This window comes from Podarcis muralis, chromosome 11 (genome assembly GCF_964188315.1).
Source record: "Podarcis muralis chromosome 11, rPodMur119.hap1.1, whole genome shotgun sequence".
Classification (NCBI taxonomy): domain Eukaryota; kingdom Metazoa; phylum Chordata; class Lepidosauria; order Squamata; family Lacertidae; genus Podarcis; species Podarcis muralis.
Genome location: NC_135665.1, coordinates 51,198,130 through 51,210,714, shown reverse-complemented (window position 1 = coordinate 51,210,714; position 12,585 = coordinate 51,198,130). Strand labels below are relative to the sequence as shown.

Genomic DNA, 12,585 nt, shown 5'->3' with positions numbered 1-12,585 from the left:
CAAACTTTGGCTTCATGTCACGGTTTGTATGGAGAGAAATAAAGCACAATCCTCAGTTCAGCAGTAACACTAAGCTGGGAATCATGGTTTGTTGCTCCTGCAGGGAGAGGAGTTAATGTAGGAGCCCATCTGCACCATTCATTGTAAACATGGTAAGAATCCTTTACAACTAGCGAGGGGGATCAAGGAACAGTAAAGACACGTTTTTACTAATTTGGTAGCAACCTACCAAATTATTATTCTGGAGGTGCTCTTTCCAGAACTTCAGCTATGAAAAGCTTAATGTCACCATGAAACTGTAATATTACATTCCCTACATGCAATACAGAGCACAGACTAAAATGTCAAAAGTAGCAGTAGCCGCAGCAGCAGTAAGGATATATGTCTTACGCAGATACCCGTAGCAAAAGCTCATCTTGCATGCATGTGGCTAAAAGACTTGTTGTTTACACGCTACTTTATTTACTTAAGAACAAGTAGACCGCTTAAATATGTAGCACGAGGTAGATATGTATTCCATAAAAAGGTACTGCCAAAAAGCTTAGCTATAATTTAACAGATGTTCTTAGGTACTCTTGTGAAAATAAAAGGCAGCCTTTCAATAACAAAATGCAAACTAAACCAAACCAGAATGCAAACTCAACTTACTTCAAGCTCTCAGGAAACATGCAGGGAGTCAGACTTCACCATTTACTCACAAATGTGCAAAGAGTCAACCACTAATTTTGACAGTTATTTTAATATATTAAAAAAACCTTCGGAAACTACCATAGCACATGTTGGCTTGACTCAAATTCAGATCACAACACAAGCCAAGGATTTTGCTTCATGGCCTTGGAAGAGTTACACTGCATCGTCCTTGGCTCTTTATCTGTAAAGCACTGACAGAAATGAATTATTTCACAGGGTCCCTGTGAGGTAGGTAGAATGGGAGCATGCTGCCACCCACCTCTACGGATAGGGATTGTGATGATGTGGAAAGGCCCCATGTCATATTGTACAATAAGCCAAATTGAGACAATACAGAGCAATACTTTCAGATGTAATCACTCTGAAATTTCCTTGCACATGGTGATTTTTGGCTGCTATCCACAAACCACTAGAGCCAACAGAATGACTTAGCCCCAGCGAAATGTAGGTAGCTCGAACACAGACATGCAGGACCAAAATGGGTTCTAAGTTGCGCTTTGGTGAGTATCATCATGAACAGTTTACTATCCAGTTTGTCAGCAATGTAAGCCTATTCATACCTCATTCAAGGGTTTCTTCCACAGCTATAAAAAGTATGGGTGTCATAAGCATTTGTGGAAAGGTGAACAACCAATCTGAAATGCGATAGATAGATAGATAGATAGATAGATAGATAGATAGATGATAGATGAAGGTCTCCTGGCCAAAGCAACATGGGAGGCAGCAGTTGCAAGTTACCAGTCTCTGCAGCCACAGCAGGCGCTGTGATTCTCCAGCAATTTGACTTCACCACCGAAGGCACACTCCATTGTCTCTTGAGGCAGACGGATGCCAACAATAATTAGTAGCACTGTTGTGTACTAGTGCTGAGGCTCTTTGCACTAGCACTTGTGCGTTTTCACAGAACGGTCTTAAATCAGTCTATAGTCCAAATGTAATACTTCCTTCGTTGATTTCTCTCCCACATTAATAACATGAATTCACACATAGTATATAAATAATGTGAGAGAAACTTTTAAATATGTTTTTGTGCAGTTGACTCAGAGCTAATCCCACTGGAGCGATCACTATGATTCAAGTACCTCTCATGCATTAAAAGCTTTATCTTCGGGGAAAGTGGATCAGGTTACGCAGAGGAGGTTAGTAATAAGATATCTTGCTCAATCTTTATTTAGGAAAGCAGGTCCTCATCACCTGACCCTTTGCATTAATCTTTAGCACTTGAAAATCTAGTTCATTATCATCCTTTGCAAAACTTCTTACAAAAAAACCTTTCCCGCTTCCCTCGTTAACATGAGCTTTTCCAAATCTAAAGAAAAGAAATCAAAATAAGATGTTCATTATTCTGCAAGCAGTTGCTAACATTTGGCAAGTGCTATATATAATGCAGTACCAATGAAGAAAAGATCTGTCCTTACGCTGCTAGGATGCTTCCCAGGAAAACATTGGCTACTTGTACACTAAGGCATTGCTTTTCCACAATCAGACATAAGGGAAATTAAAATGGTGGTTTGACACATAACGCTTGCTATATGTTCTGTTTCCCAGGAAAGCCCTTCTCTAGGGTCAAGAATCCCTATAAGTCTTATTCAGTAAAGGTCCCCTGCAATGTTGTTTAGTGCTTTCCTCCTTGCAGTTTCTGTCCCTTTTATATCATGAATTGCTCTTTTCTATACTTCCATGTTTTCTTTCAAAGTGAAATGGTGCTGTTTCACTATAACAGAAAGAAAGGGAAAAATAATGACAGGAAAACCATCATTAACACACACACCCTTGAGGTACTGAAGCCGACTAATTAAATTAAGGAACAACTCATCACTAACCCCACAGCAATAAATAGGAAGCAATAAAAAGGGCAGAATGTGTCAGAAGGACATTTTTAAATCAAAAGCACCAAAGCACATAAAATCCTTAATACTTTGTGCATCACATTGGATGGGAACTGCAACTGAATTTTACAAAAATGGTTGCCACTGACAGTTGGTGATACACTCCCAGAGCCTAGGAGTGAAGATTTGCTTGCCTTCTGGGCAGAACACAAGAGACACAATTACCCATCCCAGTTAACTCTGTTGTTGTTGTTTTTAAAAATGTTTCTCCAATGCCATTTTCACTGACCTCATTTATCCTGCAACACCCCACAGGGAACAAGAACTATTAGTACTTAGATAAACTTCTGCAAACCACTCTGAGCCTGTTGATGGCATTGACAAAATTTTACCACTGGGTTTTAATGATTCTGAGTGAGATTTATTATCTGTTTTATTTTGATAGCTGGCTTTTGCTAATTAACTGTGGTGGTGCTTTATGTAAGCCATTTTTAGATAATTTTACTAATAAAGGTCACACAAAAAAGTTAAATAGGGGGCAGCCTGATGAGACAATAACTCTGCACTGGCTGCCAGTGAACTACCAAGCCCAATTAAAGGTGATGGTACTTGCATAAAAAAACCTAATCACCTTGGGACCCAAGTAACTGGAACAATTCGCCCAATATCAATCATTTCAGGCCATATGATCAGCAGGATACGTCATGTTGGTGGTGCTACCTGTCAATTGCTGCTCAGTTGGCATTGACCCATGACGGGGCCTTCTCTGTGGTGGCTCCATCCCTGGTGTGTCAGCTGTGTCTGTCCCCCTCATTGTTGAGCATAAGGAGCAATTGGGAGGGGGGGAAGTTTCCTGCTTACTCAGGTATCTGATGGCTGAAAGGCACTGCTGTTTGCAACCTTGAAATTAGGTATGAGGGTATGTGATTGTTTTTAAAGAGTTTTTACATGTTTGTAGATGTTTTTAAATATGCTTTTATTTTATTTGTAATTGTATTGTTTTAACATTTTGATGTTTGCTGCTCTGGGCTCCTTTGGGATGAAGGGCAGGGTAGAAATTTAAACAGAAATTTAATTCCGCTCTGCATATCATTTTTACATCAGTTTGTGGGTTTTTAAAAATAAGTCTTTAGTATGCACATTTTTGCAAGGAATATCCCCTAACATATTGCTTTTTAATGTGCATTTCTCCCTAATACATGCATTTATATAGATACTATCTGGCTGGAGAACTGCAATGTAAAATTCAGAGAGGTGCTTGTTTTGAAAGATAGCTGTGTTTTGGTTCACATATTGTTTCAGCAAGTGCAAATTGGATAGGTTCACATTAAAATATAAACTAAAGCTATTTCCCCCCACATAACTAGCCCTACAGCAGAAGAACATATGGAGCTGTAATTTCATTTTGCCACACAGATCCAGCTTTCTCTAAACACTGAACATCAACAGAGGCCAAAGGACTTAGCTTGGGAAAATGACAGACCCTTTCCAATGTTAATCACTGCTGTCTGCCTGGATTTAGTTAACCATTTTTATAAACAGCATGCAACCATTAGACCAGTCATACGTCTTCTCAGATGGCCTGCAGCAAATGTTTACATGTATAATGCAATCAGCTGCTCTTCAGGCACACGCTGCGTCTCAAGGAAACACATTATCCTCGAGCTTTAGCACCAAGAGAACACCACTTTTGACAGCCACATAACACGAGCCACAATCAGGACGTTTCTCACAATCCTTCTAGGGTCATCTCAGCATAAGAGACTCCACCAGACACACATGGCACTGCACTGTTGACAAAGCACCATCACCATCACAGCACAAAAGTGGCAAAAGTTTCACACTCAGCCAATGCAGCAAACAAGGAATTGCAATTTTTTAAAAAGATGCTACGGGATCATGGTTTCTGTTTATCTCCTATGTGGAAATCCTTTAAGCTTCTGACCACATCCCAATCAAATACAGATTCAGATATATACACTTTCTGACAATGATTCAACTGCATAACAAATACATCTAAACTCTCTCAACACTTACTGAACATTTTATTAACTTGTTTTACCTGGTCCCCAAAACCCACCCATTATATAATAAAGAAGTGATTTTCCTTTTCCATTCTTCTCTTAATTAGTGACCCTTCTTGGTTATGCAGAGCTTTTTCTTTTCATGGATTCCCCCCCCCCCCAATTTCATTGCAAAATAAAGTTTCATGTTAAGCGAAATTTGTCATCCTTATTTTACCATGTATCATTTTGTCAGTGGAAGTTTCTTCCAAGTAAACACACATAGGATTGTGCTGCACAGATGCAAAAGTACTAAAACACGGCGTGGGCTCCTCACTGTCATTTCATAAGGCATGTCATAAAGGTAGCTAACCTGTAGCTCTCCAAATGTTGCTTGTCACAGCGCTGTCAAGCAAGGGATATCCAGAGGGAGGAATTGACTCTTTATTGTCAAAAGTACACTTAAAGGTAAAGGTAAAGGTACCCCTGCCCGTACGGGCCAGTCTTGACAGACTCTAGGGTTGTGCGCCCATCTCACTTAAGAGGCCGGGGGCCAGCGCTGTCCGGAGACACTTCCGGGTCACGTGGCCAGCGTGACAAGCTGCATCTGGCGAGCCAGCGCAGCACACGGAACGCCGTTTACCTTCCCGCTAGAAAGCGGTCCCTATTTATCTACTTGCACTTAAGGGTGCTTTCGAACTGCTAGGTTGGCAGGCGCTGGGACCGAGCAACGGGAGCGCACCCCGCCACGGGGATTCGAACCGCCGACCTTTCGATCGGCAAGCCCTAGGCGCTGAGGCTTTAACCCACAGCGCCACCCGCGTCCCAAAAGTACACTTACAGGTTAGGAAAAGGCATGTCCATCAGTTCATCATCTCTCAGATACTCCTAGGTGGGCACCTAATGAGGCAGTTGCCACAACAGAAAGGCCCCACCCCTGACCTTGGCTTAGGTATCTCCCACACCTGAGCTGCACATAAGCAGGTGAAGACTACACCTGCGTATAGCCTTCTGCTCCTCCGCTTCAGCCCTCTTTTGGACCAGGGAGACAGCAGAGCAGGAGAGGTGGGGGCAGGAGGAGGAGATGTACAAGCCCTTGAGTCTCCACCAACCTGACCTCTTTCTCCCTCCTCCCACACCTGTTCTTTACCCTCCAATCCTGCAGCTTCTCATGCCTCTGACTCTCATCTCCCGGCTGTTACTAGGCTACCCCAGTTCACTGACCCCTTCTTCCAAGTGGGTCTCCAACCCACCTTCTCCCAGTGCCCACTCATCATTATCCAGCCACCACTCCTCAGTGTCCAGCCAGTCCCTGGCCTTGCTGGACTACAACTCCCATCTTCCTCAACCAACAGCATCAATGATACGCAATTATGGATTTTGTAGTTCAGCAACATCCGGAGGGTCCACAGGCTCCACAACCCTGTAATAATGGGACTTGTGAATAAATCATTAGCTGGCATTGCTATGTGTTTTCACTCCTTAACGCTTTTGCTTTTTATTATTAAAATGTGTTATTAAAATTATTAAAATATATTTAAAATTATTAAAATGTGTCAATGTTCCAAGGCACTGGAAATCTAACAGCATCCCCACCAAATAAATTGAAGTAGCCTTTCCCACAAGAAAGCAAGACTGCCCAACCAGAGAAGTCGCTTATAAACTATGCATTCATTGTCACACAGTTCATTAAATCTTCTTGCATGTTGAACTTCAGAACTGCACAGTTCTTTACAACCCAGTATGGTCATTACACCTCTAGTTTCTGAGTCAGGGAGCGCCACATGCATCAGCCAAACAAGTGCAGGTGACAGGTGAGTTACAGAATTTTACATGCATATGCACTAAGCGCCATAAACTACTGCACCATATATATTTCTCCAATACTAAAAGGCAAGATCATTTATCTTGCAATCGCTCAGGGCACATTCAGTTTTCCCCCACAGTGATTGTAATGCACTCCCAAATTATATTCAGCACTGTAACTGCTTCGCTTCTGTAACATTTGCCTAAGCGTTGCTGTAGACAGTGTAGAGGTTTCTCTGTGTTTTGCGCCAAAGGCTGAGAAAGAAAGTAATGGTTAGCCCGTATCTCCTTGCACCGACTGAGTAGTGACAGACCATTTGAAAAGGCTATTCTGCCAATCCATTTCTGCCCAGGAAGGAAGAAGTAATTCCTTTCTATCCCAGGGGGGAAAACCGTAAACTACTACAGCTGGTTTTTCAGTGTCAAACCACGGCAGGTCATCAGAGCAATAAACCAGCACTAACCTTTAATGATGAACATACTCTAAAACTGTGGTCCTCAGCACATCTACATCTATCTTGCACACCATGCAGGCTAAACCAAAATTTGCTGAGAGCTGCAGAAAATCTTGATTCCTTAGTTACACTTATTATACGCATTTGCAAACACATCATTATTGCATTCAGAGTTTACATTTTAGGTGCGCACTAAAAAAAAAAAATGTGTGAAGAGCTTTCAGAGAAATAAGTTCATGGAAATCAGTGAGACTTGCAGCCAGATCCTAATCATGTCTAGACAGAAATAAATCACAGTGATTTCAATGGGGCTTGCATCCTGGTGAATAATATTAGGAGTGCAACCATCCTTCCAAATAAGTTTGTTTAGGTCCGCAGTACAAGTCATCACTATTTTTTAGAGATACCAAAGGGTTCCTGTATCAGCAATGGCACTGGGGTTGTGTAAACACTCAGGGTGAAATCCCAGAGGCATTTTCTACTGCAAGAACACCATTTCAGTACCAGAGCACAGAAGCTTCAGTAGAGCAGCTTGCAAGATTCAACAAACTCCAAAGACCTAATCTTGTTTATATTTAAGGATAAAGGGTAAAAAAAGAAAGAAGGGAGCGTACAGCAACATGATATGATTCTTTATATCAGCATTATCAAAACAGGACAAACAGCCGCCCTCCTTATTTAATCTTAGAAAGGGGATGTATACCTCTAGTATGCATGCTTACTTCACAAACCTATTTAATTATTTACTTAATGTGTTACTCTGTAGCACCCGGGTTTTTTGTTGTAACCAGAAATAATAAACAATGTGGTTTAAAAACCAGGGGAAGAAGAGAGCAGTCTCCCTGCCCATCTTTACAGAAACATTTCCCCTATGCATGTGAGGGCATTACAAATTGTTGTCTATGGTTGCATGCTCAAATACATGTGGTCAGATGCTCACAGCACACCACTGAAGACCGGCCTTCATGCCTATGCACACAAGCACCATTTAAAGTATTGCAAACAGGCTTGTTAGCATTGTATGCCTGCACTTGCAGAATCAAAAAAGGCACCATTGCAGCATCACAGTAAACGTATGCAGGAATTTAAGCCATAAATAACAACCCCCTTATATAAAATTGCCTGGTATATTGTTTGTTACTGAGCTTATACTAGGTCCAATGATTAATTTCTAAGCAGAGTAGTTCTGGGATATACTCCAGATTTGAAGCAGTAAACACTGGCTTAAAATGTGGAAACTTGTGTATGTAAACACGCACCAGACAAATGCCAGGGATCCAGAGGCAATCAAGGTTTCTTCCTTGACACTCAACTCTTCCAAGTGCCCCCCCCCCCTCAATGTAATTGCAAAGGCTCCCTTCACATTTTATAATACAGCTGAGCAACTGGAAGTCTCGGGGTGCAAAGAGAGCCCTGCCCTGAGATGCTATCTCACATAGAGAGAGAAAGAGCGGCCAACCCACAAGCAAGGGAGATGTACAGAAGCGTCAATGGCTGAGGAAACAGAACTTGCTGGCAGCTCAGGGGTAGGGAACTGGATCCACCTGGCAGGACAGATTCCTAAACACACACACACATACCCTGTGGCCCCACTTTGACAAGTCAGCAGAACAATGCACCTGTCAACCACATGATGTCATTATGGTGTCAGGTGATAGACACCTGGCAAACAATGGGACGGGGGGTCTCAGACCAGGGTACCATACCAGGGTTTGGCACCCCAGGTGCCTGCCTTGAGACCCATCAAACCTTGAGACCCATCAAGTTCTGCTGCTGCTACTTCTTCCTGTTGCTATCTGTTCACCTGCGTGTCCTCTCTCTCTCTCTCTCTCTCTCTCTCTCTGTGTGTGTGTGTGTGTGCACCTTTCCCTTTCTCTGGGCAGTGGTGCAGGAAGGAAAATAACACTCTGCACAAGCTCAGGGGTGTGCTTTTAAACACCATGGTCTCCCAGGTGCCTCTGTTCACAAGGCATCTTGTGAAGATCTGTCTTTTCGCCCAGGCTTTCCCTAACCCAGAAGATCTAACTCTGCTATTTCTGATCCCCTATTCTTCTCTGTTTTACTGTTTTTATTTCACTGTTTTATTTATTTTAGTGTTATCCTTGCATACCACTTGACACTTCTCTTCTTTTGTTAATACTAAGCGATCATATTAATATATTGATTTCAGCAGGAATATATTAATTTCATGCCCGCCCTCAGCAGGCATTTTAACTGAATTCTGGTTGTGTAGTTTAACCTTTAACCTCATTGTACTATTGATTTCATTGCACATCACACACAGAGACGCCTGTGATTAAGTGGTCTTCAAATAACAGTAAAAATAAATGCTTTTCAATGAAGATATAAATAAAACAAGGGATAGTCCCAAACCTCTGGGGCTCAGACACGTGGTGGGAGAAGAAGCATGGTTCCTGTGTAATAGACAGATTAGGGTTGCCATATTTCAAAATGTGAAAACCCGGACACATAAATTGATAATTGAGCTTTTTCTTTGGCAAAGGTGCTGAGCTTTTCGGGGGGGGGGATTTGAAGTTTCTGAGCTATTTTAAGGAAATTTGCCCCCCAAAACCAACACTTCCAACATGGGTTGCCATATGCCTGGGTTTCCCCGGACATTTTTACCGATTTGCAGACATGTTTCCCAGTATTTCCAATGGACAAATCCCGGATATGCCCAGGAATTCCCATTATATCTCTATTAGGGCTGCCATACGTCCGGACATTACCAGGATTTCAAAGGCAGAATTGACATGGGGTGGGGATTTCTGAAAGGTGGCGCTTTGTCCTGGATCTTAGGCAAGTCAGTCGAAAAAGTCGTTGGCATTTGTACGTAAAAAAAAAGAAAAGAAACCTCAAGAACATTGGAGGGTTTCCTCAAAAAAGCTCAATAATTTTGGTGGTTTCCTTAAAAACCAGCATTGTCCTGGTTTTTACTTTTTGAAATATGGCAACCCTAATAGATATATTATATAGATAATATTATGAGAAGTATACACGAATGAGAAGTATGGTGCCTGAAAAATCAGAACTCCTATTAGAATAAACAAGTTCCGTTTTAAATACTGAAACACTAAATAAGATGGATAACAATGTGTAATAGAAAAAGCAGCAGACAATTGGGTTAAAGGTGTATGAAAGAAAGTAATAGAAGTGGAAAGAAATTGCAATTGAGTAGATTGGAAGTCTAACACATAGGTGGGGTGAGGGATGGTGATGGGAAAACTATCTGTGGGATTGAGTGTGGGTAAGTATGAACATTTCTAAGGATTGTATGAAATGTATATTTGTATATTCGTAACATTGTGTGTATTAATGCTGAATTATTTTAATAATAAAAACTTAAATAAACAAAAAGAGAAGTATGGTGCCTGTGGGAAATATATATGTGTGAGAGAGAGAGGATATATTGGGGGGGGGGTGTTCCTTCAACTAGCCTCTGCCCTCGAACCCCCCACTCCGTTTTTCTCCTCAGCGCCTCAGGTACCCCCGCGCAAACGCGCTCGCTCCGCCCTCGCGGCGTTCCTGTGGCGGCAGGAGGCGGGCGACCGGCGGCGCGGACTGACCTGAAGCAGGTGGCGAGCTCCCCGCTGGGCTTCAGGCAGGGGTACTTGGTGGTGGCCACTTTGCTCTCGGAGCAGACCTCCCTGCGAGGGGGAGAAAGAGAGAGAGACCGTGCTTAAACCGTCGCCTGAGAGACGTCCAAAGTCCAGTTCCCTTCACGTCTCCTCCGGGGGCAGCTCCGGCTTGCCTGGCCGTCGCGGAGGCGCGGGAAAGGCGGCAAGCTGAGGAGACGCGGGACAGGCCCTTCCCTCACACCCCGCACCGCCGCCGCCGCCCTGGCCCTCCAAGCCGCCGTCCCACCCACCTGTCGCTCTCCTCGGGCTCCTCGCGGTAGGTCCACGCATGCCCGAGCGCCGCCAGCAGCAGCAGCCCCAGCAGCAGCAGCCAGAGGCGCAGCACGCTGGGCGAGGTCGGCGGCGGCCACAGCGCCAGCAGCAGAAGGCGCCGGGCACCTCCGCCGCCGCCCCGCAGCACCATCGGGCGGCCTCGCGGCTCCCCTGCGCAGCGCCCGACCTCTCCGGCTGCGTGGCGCGCTCGAGGGCGCGCAGAGAGAGAGAGAGGAGGGAGGGAGGGAGGGAGGGAGGCGGAGGCGAGCGGTGCCCCCTGCGGCGGGAGCGAGTCAGCGGGGCCGGCGGCGTGACCAGCGGGAGGAGGGAAGAGACAGGCAATGGACGGCGCTGGGCTAGGCGAGGAGGAGAGAAAAGAGGGGTGGGGGTGTTAGAGGGCGACCAGATGCTTCCGAGAGGCGATCTTGGGTTGCTTTGCCCGCCGAGGAAGCGGAGAAGGGGGGAAGCGGGAGAGCCAGATGTCGCCGAGGGTGGCGACCCCAGGAAGTGTTGGGGGAGATCAGCTTCCCCCCCGAAGCTCGTGGGGCAGGAGAGAGGAGGAGGTGGGGGGGAGAGGACAGAGAAAGGGGTCGCCAGCTGGTGCACGGAGAGGCTGCCTGTCGGACGGGGGGCGACGCGAGAGGGAGGATTCCGGTGTTACGAGGTTCCCCTCCACACACAGAGAGATCACCAGGAGATGGGAGATAAGAGGGATGGAGATCGGGAGGTGGAGGGGTGGCCCGCTGTTGCGCAGGGATCTGGGGAAGTTGACTCTGGGGCAGCAGCAAGGGAGAAGCAGCTTCTCTCGCTGGGAGGGGGGCGGAGACAAGGAGCCAGGCTCCTCGAAGATTAAGGATGAAAAGGAAGGATAGTCCGAGGTATAGCAGAGGAGCAGGATAGGAAGTGATCTAAAAGTTGTGGGACAAAACTTGGTTTCTGTCTAGCCAAGAGATTGGGGGGGGGGGGGGGAGATGTAGGGAGAGCATGTGCTCAAAGGGTGGAGGAGTATCTAGCTATGGCAGGATGTGGGACAGGGTTTTTTTGTGGGTTTTCTTACAGCTACTACCCAACCTGCTGGTCAGGGATAGTCTGACATAACCATCTTTCCAGGAAGGAGCGGGAGGGGTTTTCCAAAGAAGGCCAGGCAGGAGGACTCAAAGAACCTGGAGGTAGATAGAAGAAGAGAGAGCCAGCTATAACAGGAGGAGCATGTTCCAAGGCAGCCAGAAGATTAAGCCAAGCATTTTGGAAAGGGGGGGACTCAGGCTAGATCAGTAACCATAAAGTCAGGAATGGCCAGGAGGCTTTGAATGGAGGAAGGTTGGGGGGTGGGGAGCCAGAGGTTGCAGATGGGCAAGTGGAAAGAACCATCCAGGGGTCAGGAGGATTGGGAGTGGGGGTGAACAGGAGAAACAGAAGTTGCGTAGCTAACTTGCGCAAGTTAGCAATTGCAAATGGGAAGAGGCTTTGTGAGCAGATGGAGAGGTGCAAGAGGCCCGGTTGGTTGTGCAGTTACATAATGTTACACCCCGCCTCACAGTGTGAGGTTCCAAGTGCGCTTTCACAAGGTCCGTGTTTCCTTTTGGAAATGAGGCACAGTGGGGACTGTGGTGTCTTTAGGATATATGGCTTATTTACACATATATTATACAACCTGAGCCTACGATGGAGGCGTTCCCAACATTGCACTCCAAGAGCGTCTTGCTTCTCCCATAGGTGCAGCCTAGGATCCAAGCAGACATCAACATTGTCCTTGTCTCTCTCTCCAGCCTGCTGCTTTACTTCTACATTACATCACTCCTGCTGTAAACTCTTCTAAATCACATCGCCTCTGACTTTATCTGTGAAGCGAAAGGGGCTCTGCCTGGTTGCCAACTCTCACTGAGTTATGGCTCGTTACCCCAGGCCATCA

At 45.2% G+C, this 12,585-nt stretch overlaps 1 protein-coding gene across 1 annotated transcript in view; it reads right to left on the bottom strand.

Moving 5' to 3' along the window:
- CCBE1 (collagen and calcium binding EGF domains 1) overlaps nt 1-11,547 on the bottom strand; it is a 142,195-nt gene extending 130,648 nt beyond the window's left edge. The window contains exons 1-2 of the mRNA XM_028748104.2: nt 10,652-11,547; nt 10,350-10,430 (exon numbers count right to left, since the gene is read on the bottom strand). Coding sequence (XP_028603937.2) covers nt 10,350-10,430; nt 10,652-10,824 — 254 coding nt within the window. The 5' untranslated portion in view covers nt 10,825-11,547. The remainder of the gene's footprint in view (nt 1-10,349; nt 10,431-10,651) is intronic.
- Between the last annotated feature and the right edge of the window lie 1,038 nt (nt 11,548-12,585).